General features: G+C 56.8%; 1 protein-coding gene and 1 non-coding gene across 2 annotated transcripts in view; both read right to left on the bottom strand.

Annotated features, from left to right (window-relative positions):
* VAC14 (Vac14 homolog (S. cerevisiae)) overlaps positions 1-20,884 on the bottom strand; it is a 63,521-nt gene that overhangs the window by 30,385 nt on the left and 12,252 nt on the right. Inside the window, exons 10-14 of the mRNA XM_009997998.1 lie at positions 19,681-19,741; positions 14,051-14,195; positions 13,700-13,765; positions 8,795-8,945; positions 632-764 (exon numbers count right to left, since the gene is read on the bottom strand). Of these exons, the coding sequence (XP_009996300.1) occupies positions 632-764; positions 8,795-8,945; positions 13,700-13,765; positions 14,051-14,195; positions 19,681-19,741 (556 nt within the window). The remainder of the gene's footprint in view (positions 1-631; positions 765-8,794; positions 8,946-13,699; positions 13,766-14,050; positions 14,196-19,680; positions 19,742-20,884) is intronic.
* TRNAG-GCC lies at positions 20,530-20,600 on the bottom strand. The gene has a single exon. It is a non-coding gene; the product is annotated as a tRNA-Gly (tRNA).

Genomic DNA, 20,884 nt, shown 5'->3' with positions numbered 1-20,884 from the left:
TCTCCAGCCTCCACAACCCTTGGCTTTCCAGCCTCCACAACACCTGGTTCTCCAGCCTCCACAATCCTTGGCTTTCCAGCCTCCACTACTTTTGGCTCTCCAGCCTCCACCACCTTTGGCTCCTCAGCCTCCACAACACCTGGTTCTCCAGCCTCCACAATCCTTGGCTTTCCAGCCTCCACTACTTTTGGCTCTCCAGCCTCCACCACCTTTGGCTCCTCAGCCTCCACAACACCTGGTTCTCCACCATCCTTGGTTCTCCAGCCTCCACTTCTCCTTAAAAAGCCAAAGCAAAACCTACCAACTCCAAGCACCAAAACACTTGGCCCAGGGGATGAAGCTTTCTCTGGACCAGCATCTCACCAAGCCAGGTAGAGGGATTCACTCACCTTGGCACCCTGAGAGCAAACCTGTCTCCATGCTCATCTAGATGTTCCTCAAGGACCTACTTTGCCTCCAGGGATGGGATCAAGAAACATGGTGCCTCAACATGTGAAAGGCAAGTCCTGTTTGCTCTTGAACCATCTGCTGGTGAGCAAGGGAGGCTTGGAGAAATGGGTTTAGCTCTGAGTTTTTTTTGCTGAACCTTGCTGTCCCCAGCCCACCCTCTGCTCTGGTGAGATGGTCTGACCTGATGATGAAGGCTCCTCTGGTCTCCAGGAGTTTCCGTTCGCTGCTGAAGCGCTTGAGCAGGTTGATCATGAACTTGTAGAAGTAGGAGTTCATGGTGGGGGTGGAGGGTGAGCATTCCAAGCCTTTTGGACCTGGGGAGGGAAGGGGAGAGGAAATTAAAGAGTGGTTGGGGCCTTCCTGCCAGATCAGAGAGCAGACCCCCAAAATCTGGTGACAGCAGTGGGCGGAAAAGGGTCAGGACATGGGAAGAAGGTTTCCAAGCCTCAGACAACAACATCTGCTTGATCCAAGCAGAGCCAGCCCTGCTGCAGCTCCCTCCATCTCAGGGGAAAACATCTTGGGGTGTTCCCAACTCCTGCAGCAGCACATGGGGATGAAATGGGCTTTTTTGGGAAGTTCTCCCAGAGCTGTTCAGCTCCAGAAGCTGGTAGGAAAAGGGTGCCCGAAGCTTTGGATCAACAGGCAACCCTGTCTCCTTGGCTACAGCAAGTACACTCATCCCCAAACCTGGACTGCTGGTGAGCTGAAGAGCTTTTAACCCAGCCCCACGTGCCCCCAGCACCACCTGCATGTGGTGGCAAGACACCCACCTCCAGCCCTGAGCCACCATCAGATGTGATTCTCCCTGAGCAGGAGCCACTTGGTGCAACAGGGTCACCTAGAAGGTGTCCCGGGGCTCAAACCCCAGCAGAGCTCCAGGCTTAGAGGTTGGACCAAAAAATAGGGTTTTTCTTCCTTTGTTCTCTGCAAAACTGGGACAGGTGACCCTGCAACACAGGGAACTCCTTCCCACAAGTCCTCCTGTGGAAAGACCATGTCTAACCATGGTGAGGAGGGAAGCTGGAACACATGAGGGTTCCAAGGGTCTTCTCCCCCCATCCTGAGAACAGCCAGGATTTCCATCAGGTTTCTAAAGAGAACCTGAAGAGTTGGATCTCTGGATGTTGTTTTGCTTCTCCTGAGACTCAGCAGGGCAAGGAGCAACCAATTCAAGCTTCAATCAAGCCACCAAAGCTCAGCAAAGCTGATGGAAGAAGAATGACTGGGCTGCTCTCCATCCTGCCTGTCCTGGAGAGCCACAGAAATGCAGATGTGGGCTCAGCCAAGGCAGCTTCTCCAGGCTTGGATGTAGCAACCAAGAGAACATCCACAGCCACAAGGAAAAGGAGAATAACCCCCCAAGTCACCTGGACCAGAATGTGGTATCTCCTCCCTACTGGAGCCACGGGACACCTACATGTTCCTGATGAAGGTTCCCACCATGGGACACCTGCATGTTCCTAGGGAAGGTTTCCACCATGGGACACCTGCATGTTCCTAGAGGTTTCCACCATGGGACACCTGCATGTTCCTAGAGGTTTCCACCATGGGACACCTGCATGTTCCTAGAGGTTTCCACCATGGGACACCTGCATGTTCCTAGAGGTTTCCACCATGGGACACCTGCATGTTCCTAGAGGTTTCCACCATGGGACACCTGCATGTTCCTAGAGGTTTCCACCATGGGACACCTGCATGTTCCTAGAGGTTTCCACCATGGGACACCTGCATGTTCCTAGAGGTTTCCACCATGGGACACCTGCATGTTCCTAGAGGTTTCCACCATGGGACACCTGCATGTTCCTAGAGGTTTCCACCATGGGACACCTGCATGTTCCTAGAGGTTTCCACCATGGGACACCTGCATGTTCCTAGAGGTTTCCACCATGGGACACCTGCATGTTCCTAGAGGTTTCCACCATGGGACACCTGCATGTTCCTAGAGGTTTCCACCATGGGACACCTGCATGTTCCTAGAGGTTTCCACCATGGGACACCTGCATGTTCCTAGAGGTTTCCACCATGGGACACCTGCATGTTCCTAGAGGTTTCCACCATGGGACACCTGCATGTTCCTAGAGGTTTCCACCATGGGACACCTGCATGTTCCTAGAGGTTTCCACCATGGGACACCTGCATGTTCCTAGAGGTTTCCACCATGGGACACCTGCATGTTCCTAGAGGTTTCCACCATGGGACACCTGCATGTTCCTAGAGAAGGTTTCCACCATGGGTCAACCCTTCCTGGCATGGCCTGGAGCTCAGCTGGCCACCCCATGGGTCACAACTAGGCACAGTGGTGTCCCCAGCTCCACAGAGCTGTGGGAGCTGCTTGTCAAGTGCTTCTAGGAAGCAAGAGAGACCAGCAGGGAGGAGTGTGAAGAAAACTGTGGCTCCCTGAGTTGCACCTCTTCCCTTCCACCAGAGCCAGGCTTGGCAGATCCATCACCTGCCAGATGGGCTGTGAGCAGGGGTGGGTGGCATATCACCCCCTGCTGCCTCTGGTTCTCACCTGGCTTGGAGGAGGGAGCTGGAAGAAGGAAGATGCTGCTTGGAGGAATGATGAAACAGCTATAAAGGGAACAACTGGGAATTCTGGGCCCACGGGAACATCAGAGCAGTGGAAGAGTTGGTGGAAACAGGCTAGAGCAGCTTCCAGTGCCTGAAGGGGCTCCAGGAAAGCTGGGGAGGGGCTTGGGACAAGGGCAGGGAGGGAGAGGACAAGGGGGAAGGGATTAAAACTGGAAGAGGGAGATTGAGGTGAGACATGAGGAGGAAATTGTTTGGTGTGAGGGTGGTGAGAGCCTGGCCCAGGTTGCCCAGGGAAGCTGTGGCTGCCCCATCCCTGGCAGTGTTGAAGGGCAGGTTGGATGGGGCTTGGAGCAGCCTGGGCTGGTGGGAGGTGTCCCTGCCCATGCAGGGGGTTGGGACCAGATGATCTTCAAGGTCCCTTCCAACCCAAACCAGTCTGGGATTCTATGAATTGCAGCCCCATGGAAAAGTAAATCTGCACTCTCCAGTCAGCCTGGACCCTTCCTAGTGCCTCCTGGGCTGAGAAATCCCTTCCTGAGGGAATCTCCACAGCTTGGACACACGTGTGGACTTCTCAAATGACCTAATCCAGTACCAGCAGCACCTGAGTGCCCCTGTCCATGGGTAATGGCTCCAGCAGAGCCCAGAGAACCCCTGCCAAGCCTCCCTGCACCCCCAGGTCCTCACTGGGTCGTGCCGTTCCCAGCGCCCGCCCGGCCACACCATCCATCAACCCCCAGAGGCCACCAGGAATCTATATTAAGGTCCTTATAAATATATATTGTAGAGCAGCCAGGAACATTGGGGCTGTCTGGCTGCTTGATGGGCTGAGCTACCTCCAGGAAAGTCAAGAGAGGTGATTCTCCTCCTCTGCTCTGCTGAGACCCCACCTGGGTCCAGTTCTGGAGCCCCCAGCATAAGGAATATGGAGCTGTTTAGTCCAGAGGAGGTCATGGAGATGATCCAAGGGCTGGAACAGCTCTGCTGTGTGGACAGGCTGGGGGAGTTGGGTTGTTCAGCCTGGAGAAGAGGAGCTTTCAGGGAGACCTTACAAGGAACACTGGAAAATGTGCAGATCTCCAGGGTCTGGGCCCAACTGGAGATGTTCTGTCACTGGGGCTTCCCTGTGGGGACCTCTTTGGGGTGACATCATGGAATCCCAGACTGGTTTGGGTTGGAAGGGACCTTCAAGATCATCCAGTCCCACCCCTGCATGGGCAGGGACACCTCCCACCAGCCCAGGTTGCTCCAAGCCCCATCCAACCTGCCCTTGGAACATGCTGATGTCTTGGGAATTGCAAACCCAGGTGGGAAGGGGAGAAGTGTCCATGTGTCCGGGCAGCCCCGCAGGGCCAGCCTGAGTTTGGGGGATGTTGTTTCCTCAGCAACATCCTCTGGTCCAGAGAAGGAAGAGTGGAGGTTCTGCAGAGCCCAGCTGAGCTGCCACCACCTTCCCATCTGTTCCCACCTCCATCCTGCACCAGCTTTTTTTTGCAGGAGGAAAGGGAGGATTTGCCTTTCTTTTTTTTTTTCTGATCCCCCAGCTCTATTTTTATCCTGCTCCTCCCTCCCTGGGTTTGCAGAAGCTGAAATTCAAAACATCCTGGGGAAGGCAGCAGGGGAGAGGGGAGGGGATGTCTAGCCCTCAGATCATCTCCGTGGCCTCCTCTGGACCTGCTCCAACACCTCCATGTCCTTCATGTGCTGAAGGCTCCAGAGCTGGACCCAGCCCTGCAGGAAGGGCCTCACCAGAGTGGAGCAGAGGGGAAGAATCCCTTCCCTCCACCTGTTGGTCTTGGTGGCAACCACTCTCGGGTCACTTTACTCCTTGTCCTGACCTCCTCACAGTTGGCAAAACCCTCCCAAAGCAAAGCAGGCAGCTGGAATCCCACCACACAACCCTGTTGGGTGCCTGCACCACCACCCCAAGGAGCCCTGCTGGCTGGTCAGAAGCGAACCAAGGACAACCTCACGGAGGTCACCACCCAACCAGCCTCTCCCAGCCCAGCCAGAGAAGCTTGGGAAGAGAGACGTAGGGTCTCCCAGGAGGTGCTGATCTGGGTTGGCCCCAGCTCATTGTGTTTGGAGGAGGCACCAGGAGGAGCTGAGCTGACGTAACCGGAGAACAAAGCTGCTCCTTCCAGCCCAGAGCTGGGAACGGGCTGCGGAAGCAGGACACGGCCTTCCTGCCTCAGCCACCAGCAGCTGAAGGAAACCGACCTGAATGGCAGGGAAACAACTGCACAAACACCTCCCCAGGGAAGAAAAGGAGCCAGAGGAAGTGGGAGAGGAAGAGCACGGGGCCACCAGCCCCTTCTGCCTCCATCCTGCCCTCGCTGCTCGGGTGGCAAAGCCCGGAGAGCCTGGATGGAGGACGTGGCGTGACCTGCTGCCAGCTCCATGGTTTGAAGGGGTTTCCAAGCTGGTTCACCTGCAAGGCACCAACTGGGGCAGGTAGGAGAGGAGCAGACTGGTCCTGGCTCTGCAGCTCTTCTCCCACCACCAGCATCTCCATCAACACAGGCTGGAGGAACGGGGTGATTGAAGCGCGGGGAGAAGAGCTGGCATCTGGACAGATGTGCTCAGGGAGTGCTCCCCTGCATCCCAGCCCAAAACCAGTGACCCCAGAAGGTCCCTTTGGTTCCAGCACCTGGTGTTTTTTTTTGCCTGGGAAGGGCTGCACTCCCAGAGGCAGCTGGGCAGAGGTTGGGTTCACCTGCTCTCACCATACATCCCAGCCCTGGGAGCACACAGATGAAGGGACTTCTACCAACCACTCAGCAACATCCTCTGGTCCAGAGAAGGAAGAGTGGAGGTTCTGCAGAGCCCAGCTGAGCTGCCACCACCTTCCCATCTGTTCCCACCTCCATCCTGCACCAGCTTTTTTTTGCAGGAGGAAAGGGAGGATTTGCCTTTCTTTTTTTTTTTCTGATCCCCCAGCTCTATTTTTATCCTGCTCCTCCCTCCCTGGGTTTGCAGAAGCTGAAATTCAAAACATCCTGGGGAAGGCAGCAGGGGAGAGGGGAGGGGATGTCTAGCCCTCAGATCATCTCCGTGGCCTCCTCTGGACCTGCTCCAACACCTCCATGTCCTTCATGTGCTGAAGGCTCCAGAGCTGGACCCAGCCCTGCAGGAAGGGCCTCACCAGAGTGGAGCAGAGGGGAAGAATCCCTTCCCTCCACCTGTTGGTCTTGGTGGCAACCACTCTCGGGTCACTTTACTCCTTGTCCTGACCTCCTCACAGTTGGCAAAACCCTCCCAAAGCAAAGCAGGCAGCTGGAATCCCACCACACAACCCTGTTGGGTGCCTGCACCACCACCCCAAGGAGCCCTGCTGGCTGGTCAGAAGCGAACCAAGGACAACCTCATGGAGGTCACCACCCAACCAGCCTCTCCCAGCCCAGCCAGAGAAGCTTGGGAAGAGAGACGTGGGGTCTCCCAGGAGGTGCTGATCTGGGTTGGCCCCAGCTCATTGTGTTTGGAGGAGGCACCAGGAGGAGCTGAGCTGACGTAACCGGAGAACAAAGCGGCTCCATACAGCCCAGAGCTGGGAACGGGCTGCGGAAGCAGGACACGGCCTTCCTGCCTCAGCCACCAGCAGCTGAAGGAAACCGACCTGAATGGCAGGGAAACAACTGCACAAACACCTCCCCAGGGAAGAAAAGGAGCCAGAGGAAGTGGGAGAGGAAGAGCACGGGGCCACCAGCCCCTTCTGCCTCCATCCTGCCCTCGCTGCTCGGGTGGCAAAGCCCGGAGAGCCTGGATGGAGGACGTGGCGTGACCTGCTGCCAGCTCCATGGTTTGAAGGGGTTTCCAAGCTGGTTCACCTGCAAGGCACCAACTGGGGCAGGTAGGAGAGGAGCAGACTGGTCCTGGCTCTGCAGCTCTTCTCCCACCACCAGCATCTCCATCAACACAGGCTGGAGGAACGGGGTGATTGAAGCGCGGGGAGAAGAACTGGCATCTGGACAGATGTGCTCAGGGAGTGCTCCCCTGCATCCCAGCCCAAAACCAGTGACCCCAGAAGGTCCCTTTGGTTCCAGCACCTGGTGTTTTTTTTTGCCTGGGAAGGGCTGCACTCCCAGAGGCAGCTGGGCAGAGGTTGGGTTCACCTGCTCTCACCATACATCCCAGCCCTGGGAGCACACAGATGAAGGGACTTCTCCCAACCACTCCAAAAAAAAAAAAGCTCCCCCCCTCTTTTCCAAGAGTCTCTGCTTCTCCAGGGGTGATCCAGGAGGGTCCTGGCCCAGCTGTGACCCCTGATTCTTCCAGAAGCTGGAACCCAACAGCTGATCTGCTTAGAGCCAGACAGGACCAGGGCCACGTGAAAGGCCTGAGGCCAAGGAGCTGGTTCCTTGTCCCCTCCCCAAACCCATCAGCCTTTGGGTGAAAGCCAACCACCCTGCCAAGCTCAGCCCCACACACATTCCCATAGCAACCATTTTTCCAGTGCATTCCAAGGCAAGGGGAAGCAGGTGAGGAACCCAGCACCCGTGGGGGAATCTGCATGGGAGGGGGGGGGAAGGGAGAAGTTGCCCCACGCTGGGGCAACGGGAGCTCCAGCAGATCCGCCTGGAGGTGGAGAGAAAACCAGACTCTTTTGGAATGTTACACTGGAAAAGTGAAGCCAAGTTGCTCCTCCAGGGAGCTCCAGGGGCCACGGCAGCTGCTAGGATCCCAGCCATCCAGCCTGCTATTTTTAGCTCATCCAGCAGGAAGGAAACCTCAGACAACCACCAGTGTGAGCTGAGCTGCAGCTTGGCCAGCACTGCAGGAGCTGCTCCACCCAGCTGAGGATGGATGAGGCTCAGGGAGGTCACCAGGGCCAGACCTGCAACTGAATCCATCCAAACCACCCAAAAAGCTGAGCTGGTGGGTGGGGAGGAGCTTTGTGAGCCCAGGGAGGGATGAGGGAGCTGAGAGGTTCAGAGAGAACAAAGCCTGGGAGGGGCAGGGTCAGGATCTCTCACCAGGGGGGACGTGCAGGGCCCCGTGGCCACGTCCTGTGTGGGGAGTGGTGGCCTTGGCTGAGCCCCTGGGTTGGGAGCCAAAGCTGCTGAGAAACGTGCTCCTGGCCAGGACAACCTGGCCTGGAGGAGGCTGATGGGGAGGCCCTTAAATAGCAGCAGTGGAAGAGAAGGAGCAGCCAGGCCACAGCAAAGGATGAGCCACAGACAAGGGGAGGTGGGAAGAACTTCCTGATGTGGGAACTTCCTGATTGCATTCAGGGTGATGGATGGAAAGGGTTTTCCTTTTTGATCCCCTCAGAAAACAGGAGAGTCCCTCTTCATCTCTCTTCTAGGGCTGAGCCTGAGAGAGTTGGGGTACTCAGCCTGGAGAAGAGAAGGCCCCAGGGAGACCTTAAGAGCACCTTCCAGTGCCTGAAGGGGCTCCAGGAAAGCTGGGGAGGGACTTGGGACAAGGGCAGGGAGGGAGAGGACAAGAGGGAAGGGATTAAAACTGGGCGAGGGAGATTGAGGTGAGACATGAGGAGGGAATTGTTTGGTGTGAGGGTGGTGAGAGCCTGGCCCAGGTTGCCCAGGGAAGCTGTGGCTGCCCCATCCCTGGCAGTGTTGAAGGGCAGGTTGGATGGGGCTTGGGGCAACATGCACTGGTGGGGGGTGTCCCTGCAGGGGGGTGGGATCTAGATGGTCTTGAAGGTCCCTCTCAACACTCAAGAGCACTGTAGCAGCTCATAGACAACATAGGCAGCCTTGAATGGGCAACACAGGCACAGACCCATCTCTGCTTTAGACACCCCCCAGTGCTGGTGGGCACAGAGTGAGCAGCCATGGAGGGCACTCACCAGAGGAGCTCAGCTGGCCAGTCCTGGATGGGACATGAAGCTCCACGGGGCCAGGTCGCACCTCAGAGCCATCAGAGGGACCATGACCTTCTGTCTGTCCTGCTGGGGAAGAAGCAATCTCAGCCAGCACCTCCAAGTCCTTCAGGATAACCTGCAGAGACACGGATGGCAGGGGGTGAGCCAGGGGGACAAGGCCTCTCTTCCAAACCTACCACCTGAGAGGGACAGATGGGAAGGAAACACCAAATCCAGGGGCATCAAGAAAGGTGTGGAGAAGAGAGGGCTCCCTGTGGAGTGGAGGGGCTACCCACCAAGCTCAAGGGCTACCTGCAAAGTAGAAGGGCAACCTATCAAGTTGAAGGGCAACCTACCAAGTTTCAAGTGGAAATCTCAACTGATTGCAGAGGGGATGGGGCAGGAAAGAGAAAAGGGGAGACCCCCCCCCTCCAGTTTCTGTCCTGCAAGTCCCCAGGGAGCATGTGAAGTGGAATCTCATTTACACAAGCAGGAGCAGGGCTTCATTCTCCCTCCTGGGGAGGTCTGGGCTCTGCTTCCCTGCTCCCCTTCATGATGGCAGATTTGGGAGCAGCTCAGGGATGGTCTTTGGGGCAAACATCAGACATCCAGCCCCTTCCCAGGTCAGCATCCCAGGCAGAACCAGGCCAGTATCCCAGGCAGGACCTGCCCAGCCTCCCAGCCAGGATCAGCCCAGCATCCCAGCCAGGACCAGGAGAGCATCCCAGGCAGGCTCAGGCCAACCAGGCAGAGCTCCCAGTCAGCTTTCATCTCTCTCTCCTCCCAGAAGTTGCCAATCAGTCTATATTTAGCATTTCTGGAGAAGTTATTACAGGGTGGGTTGGTTTTTTTTCTTCCTCCCCTCTTCTTGTCCTCAGCCCTTGTCATGTCTCAGGCTATTTTGGGTCCCCCTTCATTCAGATGTCCTTGGGGGGAGATGTTTCATCAGCCCTGCCTGGTGCAGCAGGGCTGTGTGGAGCACAGAGGCTGCCAAAAATGGTTGGTGGCCACGTCTGACCCACCAGCAGCACATCCCTGACCACCTTTTGCCCACCAGCACAGCAGCTCAGACTTCCCAGCTGTTGCCAGGAGGCATCTTCTGAAGGAGCTGCAGCACTTTTAGCTCCTGAGCTACCAAAAAAAAGCCCCTTACCCTCAGTAAAAAAAGCCAATTCTGTTTTTTTTTTAAGGTGCAGAACTTGAAAATATGAGCCTAAAATCAGAAGGAGGAGCCTTTGGGTTTCTTTGCTGCAGGGATCTTAAGATGTTGGGGCTTTATTTTTTGTAATTAGGGCTGATTTTTAAGCCCCAGCAGCCTTTGGGCAGGCAGCAAGGAGTCCAGGCAGATCTAGTGGTGGGGAAGAGGATCTTCAGAGGTCCCTTCCAGCCCCCAACATTCAGTGAAGCAGCCTGGCCTGGGCACCAGGAGGTTTCATCCTGCTTGGGCAGCCTTTGTGCCCAGAAACATGATTCAACCCCAGCCCCTGGCTCCCCTGGGGATGAAAAAAACAAAGGATAATAACAACTTGTGCCACAAGGAGCTAAGATGCTGCTGTCCCCAAAGAATATGGGACCTCACCACCATCTCCAGCTTTCATCTCCTGCCAGGGGAGGGACACTATGATCCTTGGAGGAGGAAGGACCTTGGTCCTCCCTCTCCACCCAACTTTGCAGGGTGAATGCAATGCTGCTGGTGCTCCCTTTCCAGAAGAGGATGTCCCTGAGCAGAACTCATCACACCTGGGTTCCTGACGCCCTTTGTAGATTCTCCAGGGGCTAATCATGAGGCTCAGCTGAACCTGCAGCCTTGCAGTGGGGGAAGGCACTGATTTAGGTCTCAGGGTCTCTCAGAATGATTCCAGGAACCAGCACCTGGGACTGCCACAAGCCCCCAACAGCCCACCAATCTAACCCAACACTTGGGGCCACCATCCAGCATAGACTTCCCCAGCAGTTCCTACAGGATCAGAAAACAGGACCAAGAGCCTGGGCTGGATAAAAATCTCCCCTGGTGCCTCCCAGAGGATTTAGAGCCGTCCCAGAGCTGTGTGCTGAGCTCCATCTCCAAGGTGCTGCTGGGATGTTCCAGTCAAGCTGCCTGTGACCAGCATCACTGAGGGCATAGCTGGATATCTCTCCAGCTTTGGAGAAGTTAAGGGGTGTCCCCCCAAGGCAGCCCTGGAGCTCACAAGCAGGAGGTGGATAAAGCAGCACGGGCTGGATTTTCCAATTGCAAAAACTCGGAGGGAAGAAGCAGCAGGAGGGATGGATGCACCTGGAGGAAGAGGAGGAGCAGGTGGCTTTGAAGACCCAAAGTCTTCCAGCCGTGGGAAAGAGAGGCAGGGAGCTCCAGTTCCTGCTGCTTCCCTGCAGGATCTGGAGCAGGTTCCCAGACGGGGCTGGAGGAGAAGCAGGAGCACTTTGGTATGCGCAGCACATCCCTGCGCTGGAGCCAGCGGCTGCCTTTGTGCAACCAGGAGGCTGTAAGAAAGGAATATCCTCCTGTTGCCATGGCAACGGGCTGGCTGAGCCAAGAGCCAACCAGTCCCATCCCTCAGGAGCTGGTCCCATCCCTCAGGAGCTGGTCTCATCCCTCAGGAACCCCCAGGAGCACACGGGATGCATTGCTCCCCAGCGAGGTTGGGATCCCGACAGCCAGGCTGGAGGAGCAGCCACTTGAGGACGTTTTCCCAGCCTAGGTGGGGTTTCCAGGCAGGTTTCCCAGTGGTGATGGGATGTGGGGTGGTGTGTCCAGTTAGTGTGGACTGGAAGGAGCAGTGAAAGCAGCACCGTGATGGATGGGGGAAACCAGCCAAGGTCACAAGTCACTCCCAGCCCAGGGACAAAACACATGGATCAGGACGGTTGGGGGATGAAGGGGCAGGTCAGAGACACAAGCTGTAATAAACAAACAGCAATTTCTCCTCCCTGGGAAGAGAGAAGATTCCCCTCCTGCTTTGCTTCCAGAGCCTGGATTTTGAGGACACACGAAGCTGTTGGGCTCTCCCAGATCTAGGTCAGGTTAATTTGCTGCTTGTTCTGGTTGAACGGAGCCAGCTCTGCTGGGGGAGAAGCAGCTCCCGGCTGGGATCCACCTCTGGCCTGCAAAGCTCTGCCTGGATCTGCTCCTTGGGGAGGGCTTGGCCTCTTGGTGAAGAAGGGGAGGTGACCCCCAAACCTGCTGCAGGTCCCAGGGGAGCAGGATCTGGAGGACAGGGGAGCAGGAGGACAGGGGAACGGGACAGGCTGCGGCAGCAGCTCCTGGGGATGCAGGCAATGAGGTCCTGGGGATGCAGGGAATGAGGTCCTGGGGATGCAGGGAATGAGGTCCTGGAGATACAGGGAATGAGGTCCTGGAGATGTTTGCCTTGCTGGGAATTTATGGAGAAGGTTCAAAAAAACCCCACAACTACATAAAAAGTGACAAGATGAACACGTCTGATCAGGTTAATTTGCTGCTCGTTCTGGTTGAACGGAGCCAGCTCTGCTGGGGGAGAAGCAGCTCCCGGCTGGGATCCACCTCTGGCCTGCAAAGCTCTGCCTGGATCTGCTCCTGGGGGGGGGCTTGGCCTCTTGGTGAAGAAGGGGAGGTGACCCCCAAACCTGCTGCAGGTCCCAGGGGAGCAGGATCTGGAGGACAGGGGAGCAGGAGGACAGGGGAACGGGACAGGCTGCGGCAGCAGCTCCTGGGGATGCAGGCAATGAGGTCCTGGGGATGCAGGGAATGAGGTCCTGGGGATGCAGGGAATGAGGTCCTGGGGATGCAGGGAATGAGGTCCTGGAGATACAGGGAATGAGGTCCTGGAGATGTTTGCCTTGCTGGGAATTTATGGAGAAGGTTCAAAAAAACCCCACAACTACATAAAAAGTGACAAGATGAACACGTCTGAGCTCAGCAAAGGGGCAGCAAAACTGGAGATGTGACACCAGGGACAAGGTTATTCCCACCAAGGAGAAGATGGGAGAAGTGAGATGCCACCAAGATGGAGAACAGGAAGGTTAAGGGCTGCAAAGGCCCTCAAAGGGGGCTAGGGCTGTGGGAAACCCTATAGCATTCCCAGGGGGTGTCCCAGGGCAGTGACACTGTGACAAGGTTATTCCCATCAAGGAGAAGATGGGAATCCAGCTGAAGCAGGTGCCACCATGAGAGAACAGGAAGGTTATGGGCTGCAAAGCCCTTCACTTCCCTGATGAAGTCCAAGGGGACCAAGAGCAAGAAGGCAAAACCCCACGGCATTCCCAGGATCAGCAAGGGTGGAAGAGCAACCTGCTGGGCACCAGGAAAGCCAAGGGTGCTTCTGGGTGCTTCCTCCTCTTCCCCATCTCCACTGCAGCTCCTCACGTGCCCTGGGCTTTCCCCAGAGGACTTCACTGACCCCACTGGCTTCTCTTCCCCTCCCTCCAAACCTTCCAGCCACGGGCAGGAGAGGCAAGGATGGACAAGCAGAGACACACATGGTGTGAAAGCAAACTTGGGTGTCCCTCCAACCAACCCCCTTCCCACCTCCACTGGTTTGAAAGACAAAAAGAATGAAAATCTACCAGGAACCTCCCCAGGAACCAGACCCCTTTGCACAGCAAAGCCCCATGGGTCAGACTCAGCTCTGGGAGCTGAAGTTCCCAGGCAAGGCAGAAAGGATTTTCAGGAGTTGGCTTTGAAGGATCAACTCTCTGAGGTGGAGAGAAGGTTTCTACACCCCAGCCTAACCAAGGCAGCAAGGCTTTCAGCCTGCAGGCTCTGCAAGGTCTTCTTCAGTTCAGCCAACAGGGGTCAACCTCCCCAGCAGCAACACAAAATCCCCTGGGTCAACCTCCAAAAAATCCCAAGCCCAGCTAGAGGCAGAGACAGGCAGGTCTCAGGAGAACTTCTGCAGCAGCTGCAGGACCCACCTCATCCGACTCATCCGAGAGGGTCCTCAGCAGGATGGGGAAGAGGCTGTCGGTGTGTCGGAACATCTGGAACCAGAAGGACAGATGTAGGCATCATCAGTCCTACAGGCCTGGTCACCTCCTGCCACACCACCCATCAACCCAGGAGGAGCTGCTGGAAACTCCACCACCACCCTCCATCCAGCTCTCCCTTAAGCTACTGGGTATCCAGCAGCCAAAGCCTTCTCAGACGAGGCAGGTGGACACTTGGTTGTGATGCCACCAAGGTTATGACAGGTTTTGAAAGACAAGGAGAAGGTTGGGGTGGAGAAGCTCAGTCCCATGGAGGAAGCAGGAGGCTCCCTGACCTACCTTACGAGGAGTCTTGATGTAGAGGTGGTAGAGCCACTTCAGGACTGCAATTCTGGTCATCATCCCAATGGACGTGTCGTGAAGGTGACAATCCAGCACCTGAACTATCCCATCCAGGTTCAGGGTCACCTGGATCCTCTCAGAGCTGCATGGAAAGGAGAGAGGCTGGTTCATCTCCATGTCCAACTCACTCCTCCCACAGTGGGGAGGTCTACACCACACCAGAGGTTACATCAAACATCTCAGCTCAAACCCTGAGAAACCTCAACCATCCCCTTGGCCTTCTCCTGCCCCTCTCAGCCTGGCCACCCACTTCTCTTACTCTGTGCATCCAGATCTGCTGATGGCAAACCCAACAAGTGTGCTCATGACTTCAAGAGTTCTGAAAGTCAGAAAATGAGCTCCAGGCTTCCAAGTGTCAGGGGTCATGGCCAGGTGCGCCCATGTGGCACCATCATGAGGTGGGAAGGCATGAGGAGACACAGCCACACACCCACAGCTTGCTTTGGAAACAAGAGGGATCTCCCAGGCTTCAAGATTTACCACTTTTCCAAGCAGTTGGTGCTTAAACATGCCAAGACACCTCACTAGGTGAATCCAGGACTCTGCTGAGGAACTGGCCTGTGCTGCAGGCACCAGGTTTGGGCTTCAAAGACTAGAGATCCATAAAGTGCATTTAGAAACCAACTCCAGTTTGACCAGCTCTAACACCTCCAGAGAACATCAACCCACGTGGCTTCAGACTCCACTGGTTGGGGCCAGGTGAGGACGTCCAGCCTCTGGAATCCCAGCAGAGTGGTGCTGAGGACTTTGGGTGGTGCCCTGGCTGGGAGTCTCCCTGGGATGTAGCTCCCTGCCTTAAGAACATCATCTTGTTCCCCAAAAGCCATCTCAAAAGATGAGGATAACCCTTGGCCATCAACCAGGAATGAAAGCAAACACCTCCTGGAGGCTACCAGGACACTGGATAACACCAAGCAAGGGCTGGGGCAGCTCTGCTCTGGAGCCAGGCTGGGAGAGTTGGGGTGTTCAGCCTGGAGAAGAGAAGGCTTCAGGGAGACCTTAGAGCACCTTCCAGTGCCTGAAAGGGCTCCAGGAAAGCTGGGGAGGGACTTGGGACAAGGGCAGGGAGGGAGAGGACAAGGGGGAAGGGATTAAAACTGGAAGAGGGAGATTGAGGTTGGACATGAGGAGGGAATTGTTTGGTGTGAGGGTGGTGAGAGCCTGGCCCAGGTTGCCCAGGGAAGCTGTGGTTGCCCCATCCCTGGCAGTGTTGAAGGGCAGGTTGGATGGGGCTTGGAGCAACCTGGGCTGGTGGGAGGTGTCCCTGCCCATGCAGGGGGTTGGATCTAGATGATCGTGAAGGTCCCTTCCAACCCAAACCAGTCTGGCATTCCATGAAATGGCTCGTTGCTGTGCTGGCAGCAGGTCAGTATCCTCCTCTGACTGTGCCACCCCATGTCCTGCCTCAGAGCAGCATGGACCTGGTGGGTGTGACAGCCACTTCCATACCAGCCACCTTTAGGTGCCACTTCTTTGCCCTACCCTTTCAGCTGCTTCCTTCTGAAAACACCCCAAAAATGGAGGGGTTAGACCCATCCTGTAGGAGCAACATGTGGTTTGTGGTGTGGAGGTGTCATGGGTTGAGGTTTGGTGCTCCTCATCCATCAGGAGCCCTCTGCTGGGTGGGTGACAGGCTGCTTGGCAGGAAAACCAGTTGGGATCTCCTGGGGTGCTTCTCCTTCTCCCAGCCTCCCTGTCCTCTGGGTCCCTCATTCCTCTCCATTTAGAAAGTTTGACCCCGGGTGATTGTTTTGTGACATCAAAGAGCAACTTATTCCAGCTGGAAAAGCAACTCCAGCCCCCAGGATCTGCTCCATGAGGCACCTCAAGCTGGTGGGTCCCTGCAGGGCTGGGAAGAGCTGCAGCCTCTTCCCCCCAGCTCCACCACATGTAACCTGAGCAAGATCACATCCCAGGAAGCTGCAGCTCCTCCTGCAAACCTGCCCCCTTAGGTTGGAGCCCAAACCCTCCTTGATCCCCACCTGAGGATCCTTTCAGGGGGGGTTGATGGTGGAGAAGCACCTGCTTTACTCAGCACAAAACCAGGGCAACCAGCCTGAAAGGTCTGTTGGGACAGTGGGAAAACTCAGGATCTGAGGTGTCCCCCACTCACCCCTGTTTTCCCAGGCCTCTAAGCACCAGATTCCCAGGGGAATTCCCAGGGCAGGAGGCAGCAGGAGTGCCCAGGGAGGGGGGGAGGAGCAGCAACCATGGTATGACCTTCATGCCATCCCCAGTGCCCGCCCAGCGCCGGCAGCTGCGCCAGGGCAGATGTCAGATGGAATCACTTCCATCTAACCCACTAGCCCAGATTCTTCTCTGGAGGACAAGCCAGGTCCTGGCACCACCTCCCTGGTTCTCCTGGGACAGCAAGGACATGTTTCTAGGGCAAGCTGAGCCACCGTGGGGGGCTGTTCCCAGCTCTTCACCCCCCAAGTTCCTGCACCCTTTGCTCCAGCTGAGTGGTGGGGCAGCAGAGCCACCCCCCAGCATGTCCCCCCATCTCAGAAACATCCTCCAAGCAGAGGAACCAAGCTCATCTTCCCACTGTGTTCAACCCACACTGATGTTCTTCACCCTTCAGCAGCTCTTCTTCTCATTCCTCCCCCTTCTCCAAGACCTTCTGCCACCTCCCTCCTCAGCAGTCACCTCTTCTCTGCCAACTCCTGAGCTGCCATCTCTCTCCTGGCCTCCTGCCCAGCCCAGCTGCTTCCCTGACCCCATTTTCAGCCAAGGTTAAGGTCCAAGCCAAGCTCTAGCCTTGAGGTGACCTTGCCAAGGCTGGAAACATCTCCAGGTCCTTTCATTGTGGTCCAAGTCGCCAGGGCAGCTCCCACAGGGGCTGGCAGCTGTGCTGCTCAACGGCCTCCAGCTGGTGGCCAGGAGGTCAACAGCTCCTCTCTGCTCCTGGTCCCACAAGATGTCACTTTTCTTGTCCTCCACCACTCTTGGCTTCCTTCTGTGGTTTTCCAAGCCCTGGAAGTGGCTGCAGCACCGGTGGGAGATGTTCTCCTCATGATGTCTTGAGGTTATAGGGAGGCAGAGGAGCCCAGCCTGAGCTTGTCTCCAGCTCACCCACCCAACAGCACCGTGGGAGGAAGGAACAGATCCCATCTCCTCACTCCAGGCTGGAGAGGAGGTTCCAGGAGGAGCCTCCCCCAGGAGGACACCTTGGACATGAAAGGTGTGGCAAGGCAGACCCCACCTGCTGGAGAACAGGACTCCAAGGCAGGCTCAGTGTCTGAGCTCCAAACAAGCCTCCCTGCTGCCTTCAGCCAACCAGCCCCTGGGTGCTGGGGCACCCAACACCATCCCTGCCCTCCACCCAGGTGCTTATCACCTCCATGAGCTCCTCAGCTCTGGACATAGAGCTACAGGAACTTCCAGCATGAGACAAGCAGCAATTTTAGCTCCACTAACCTTAACTACCACCTTCTGGAACCCAGTGGAGATGCAGCCTCAAGGCAGTTCAGCCACGTGGCAGATGTTTGCCCCTCCACAGCAGAGCAGCTTTAGGTGTCCACACATTGCTGAACACCACCCAAAGAACACTTCTTTGCATCAGGAAGGGCCACAAAGGCTCTTCTGCAGCTCTCACACCCCTGGTCTAGCTCAGTGATGGATGATGGTCCCATCAGCCTTGTCCAACTGCCCCTGGCCCAGGCAGCCCTGCTGCCCACTGTGCCACCTGGCAGGGTGGTTGGGGAGTTGCCTCAGCCCATCCAGGTCTTGCACTGAGACACTGATGGAGCTACAGGAGCCCAAAAGTCACTTCCCAGCTGGTTGGGTCCAGCAAGGCAGGACAAACATCTGCACCTTCTCCTGGGCAGCTCAGGAGGCCTGGGTGCTGCTCCAGTTTCCACCTCCCCTTCCTGATCAGGGCTCACCCAGGGATGGCAGCAGCAGCAGGGTCAGAAGGCCCCAGGAAGCCTCCAGTGCCTCTCAAACATGGTCCTGGATCCACTTCCACTGATGGTTTCTGGAGAAGCTGGAAGCAGGGACCTCCACCTGCATGGGGAGCCCCCCAGCCCAGCACTGCTGGGCTCTCTTGGGAACCAGCTCCTGTCTTGGCACAGACACGGTCCCCTTCTCCTTGGGAATGCCACCAGGAAGCTGGCCATCCCCCTGGCAGCACTTTGGAAGGCCAGCAGCACATTCCAGGAGCAGGATGGGCAGGTGTGTCAGTTCATGGCCATAAGAACAAGCCCAGAGTCCATCTAGAGAGAGTTCAGCCCTCGTCACCTTCTTGGCTGGCATCTTCATGGGAAACATCCTTCTGCAGCCACAGGGCCAGGAGCTCCTCCAGACCTGCAGGGTGAGGTTCTTCTCCTCCTCCTCTGGTGCTGCAGAGCTCTCCCTCTGCAGACATCTGAGTGTGGAGGGCAGGAGAAGCAGCCATGAGAGCTGGACACCAGGTCCTGCTCCAGGCCCTCCTCACCAGGGGAGGAAGGAACACAAACACCAGCAAAGAGTGACTTCATCTCCCAAGGCAGCTGGAGCTTCCTCCAGTCCTGGCTTTCCAGCTTCTCCAAGCCACTCCAGGCTTTCCTGTGGTCTTGGCTTGACACCCAGTGGGCACTGGGAGTACAGGCAGCTCCCTGACCCAGCTCCAGGTGCCACCTATCACCCTCTTCTAGCCCCAAGGCCAGGCCAGGCAGCCTGAGCCACCCCAGGAGCTCCAGGCAGGTGTCCAAGGCTCCTGTTGGCCACCTACAGCCCCCCAGCCTGGTGCCATGAACCCCACACCAGGTGCCCCCTTGAAATCTGCCAGGTCCTGACACTGGGGCAGCAAAGAGGGCATGGAAACATGGAATCCCAGACTGCTCTGGGTTGGAAGGGACCTTCAGGATCATCAGGATCCAACCCCCTGCATGGGCAGGGACACCTCCCACCAGCCCAGGCTGCTCCAAGCCCCATCCAACCTGCCCTTCAACACTGCCAGGGATTGGGCAGCCACAGCTTTCCTGGGCAACCTGGGCCAGGCTCTCACCACCCTCACACCAAACAATTCCCTCCTCATGTCTCACCTCAATCTCCCTTCCCCCTTGTCCTCTCCCTCCCTTCCCTTGTCCCAAGTTCCCTCCCCAGCTTTCCTGTAGGTCACATGGGATGGGAAAACAGGCTTTGGGGCAGGTAAAGCCCAGGATAAAACCTGGTGTCTCCTGTTTCAAAAGGCTTAGGAGGGCTCAAGAAACAAGGCAGGTCCCACAGAGAAGGTGGGATGCAGCTGGAGCAACAAATCCTATTTTGGGAACCACCACAACCCATAAGTAGATGCACTGCCCCACTCGACCTCCCTGGGAGAATCTGCAAATTCTCCTGGGGGTGTCAAACACCTCAGCTCACCATAAAATGAAGACATTTTGGTGCAAACACATTAGAGAGATGAAGTTACCTCCTAGGGCATCCCCAGTCACCCACCCCACTGGGACCCAGGAGACCCTACCTGGTCTCCAGCCCAGCCTGTCCTTCCCCACAGCTTTGTCAGCATCTGCCAGTGGTGTGTGAACCCTGAGAAGTCCTCCCTTCTCCTCAAGCCCCTCTCTGAAGCAACAAACAGGCCCTACCTGGTCATGGTGAGGATGCTATTGTTGCTCAGGTTGGAGTCACCAGATGCATCCAGGGAACCTGGGAGAGACAGAAGAGGACATGGTGAGTGGGATGGCAGGGAAGGTGGAGAGCAGGACTGGGAGAGGCTGAAGAGCTGCAGGACCTTCTGCAAAGATATCACCAGGGGTCTGGAGACACTGAGGATCCCTTCTGCCTGCACTGAGCTTGTTTGGCTCCTTGTGGAGCTCTTCTCCACTGCCAGAGGTACAGGGTGGAGCTGGACACAGGCTGCTCCAGACCTCAGTCCCAAACTGGGTCTCCTCCTCTGTGATGGAGACCCCAGACACATCCTTCTGGTGGGTCCTTCAAGAAGGAGCTCAGAACTTCAGAGCTGCCTCCCACTACCTGCATTTCAACTCCTGGAGATCCCCCCCCAAGGATGGGAAAGGCTGAATCCCACCTAGGACACCTCCAGCTGGTCAGCAGGACTAGGGCTGGAAGCCAAGCAACCCAAGCATCTTCCCAACCTCTGCTCTCTGCTAAAACTGGGGCTTCCAAGCCCGGTGACCAAGAACTTGACTCCTCATGCCCCCTTGTGCCAGCTGCCTCAACTCACAGCCCCACTACAAGCCCAGCAGCACCACCAGGGAGCAGAGCTGGGAGCTGGAGCTGCCAGAGCCTCAGGGCTTGTCTGCTCCTGCCTGCTTGGAGGGGCAGCCCCACCCTGAAAGGCTCTCCTGTCAAGCACCTCGGCTTCCTGGGATGTGTTAAAGCTCTTCTGCGGTAGGTTTGGAACAAAAGGAGATGCTCTGGGAGCAGCTGCAGCGCTGCACGTTTCCCTTCCAGCCCTTCCAAAAAGTGGATACTGCATTGGCCGGGAATCGAACCCGGGCCTCCCGCGTGGCAGGCGAGAATTCTACCACTGAACCACCAATGCTGCTCTATACTCTGCCTGCACCTGCCTGTGCCCCTGCCCGTGTGTGTCTGTGTGTGCCCTGTGCCCTGCCCGTGTGTGTGTCTGTGCCCTGTGCCCTGCCCGTGTGTGTGTCTGTGTGCCCTGTGCCCTGCCCGTGTGTGTGTGTGCCCTGTGCCCTGCCTGCGTGTGTGCCCTGCACCCCTGTCTGCCCTTGCCTGTGTGCCGTTCCCCTGCCTGTGCCCTGTGCCCACCGTGCCTACCCTTGCCTGTGTGTCCTGTGCCCTGCCCGTATGGGCCCTGTGCAT

The sequence above is a fragment of the Chaetura pelagica genome, unplaced genomic scaffold (assembly GCF_000747805.2).
Source record: "Chaetura pelagica isolate M959 unplaced genomic scaffold, ChaPel_1.0 scaffold865, whole genome shotgun sequence".
Taxonomy (NCBI): Eukaryota; Metazoa; Chordata; class Aves; order Apodiformes; family Apodidae; genus Chaetura; species Chaetura pelagica.
Note: the sequence above shows the minus strand (reverse complement) of the source record. Positions and strands in the feature narration are given on the sequence as shown.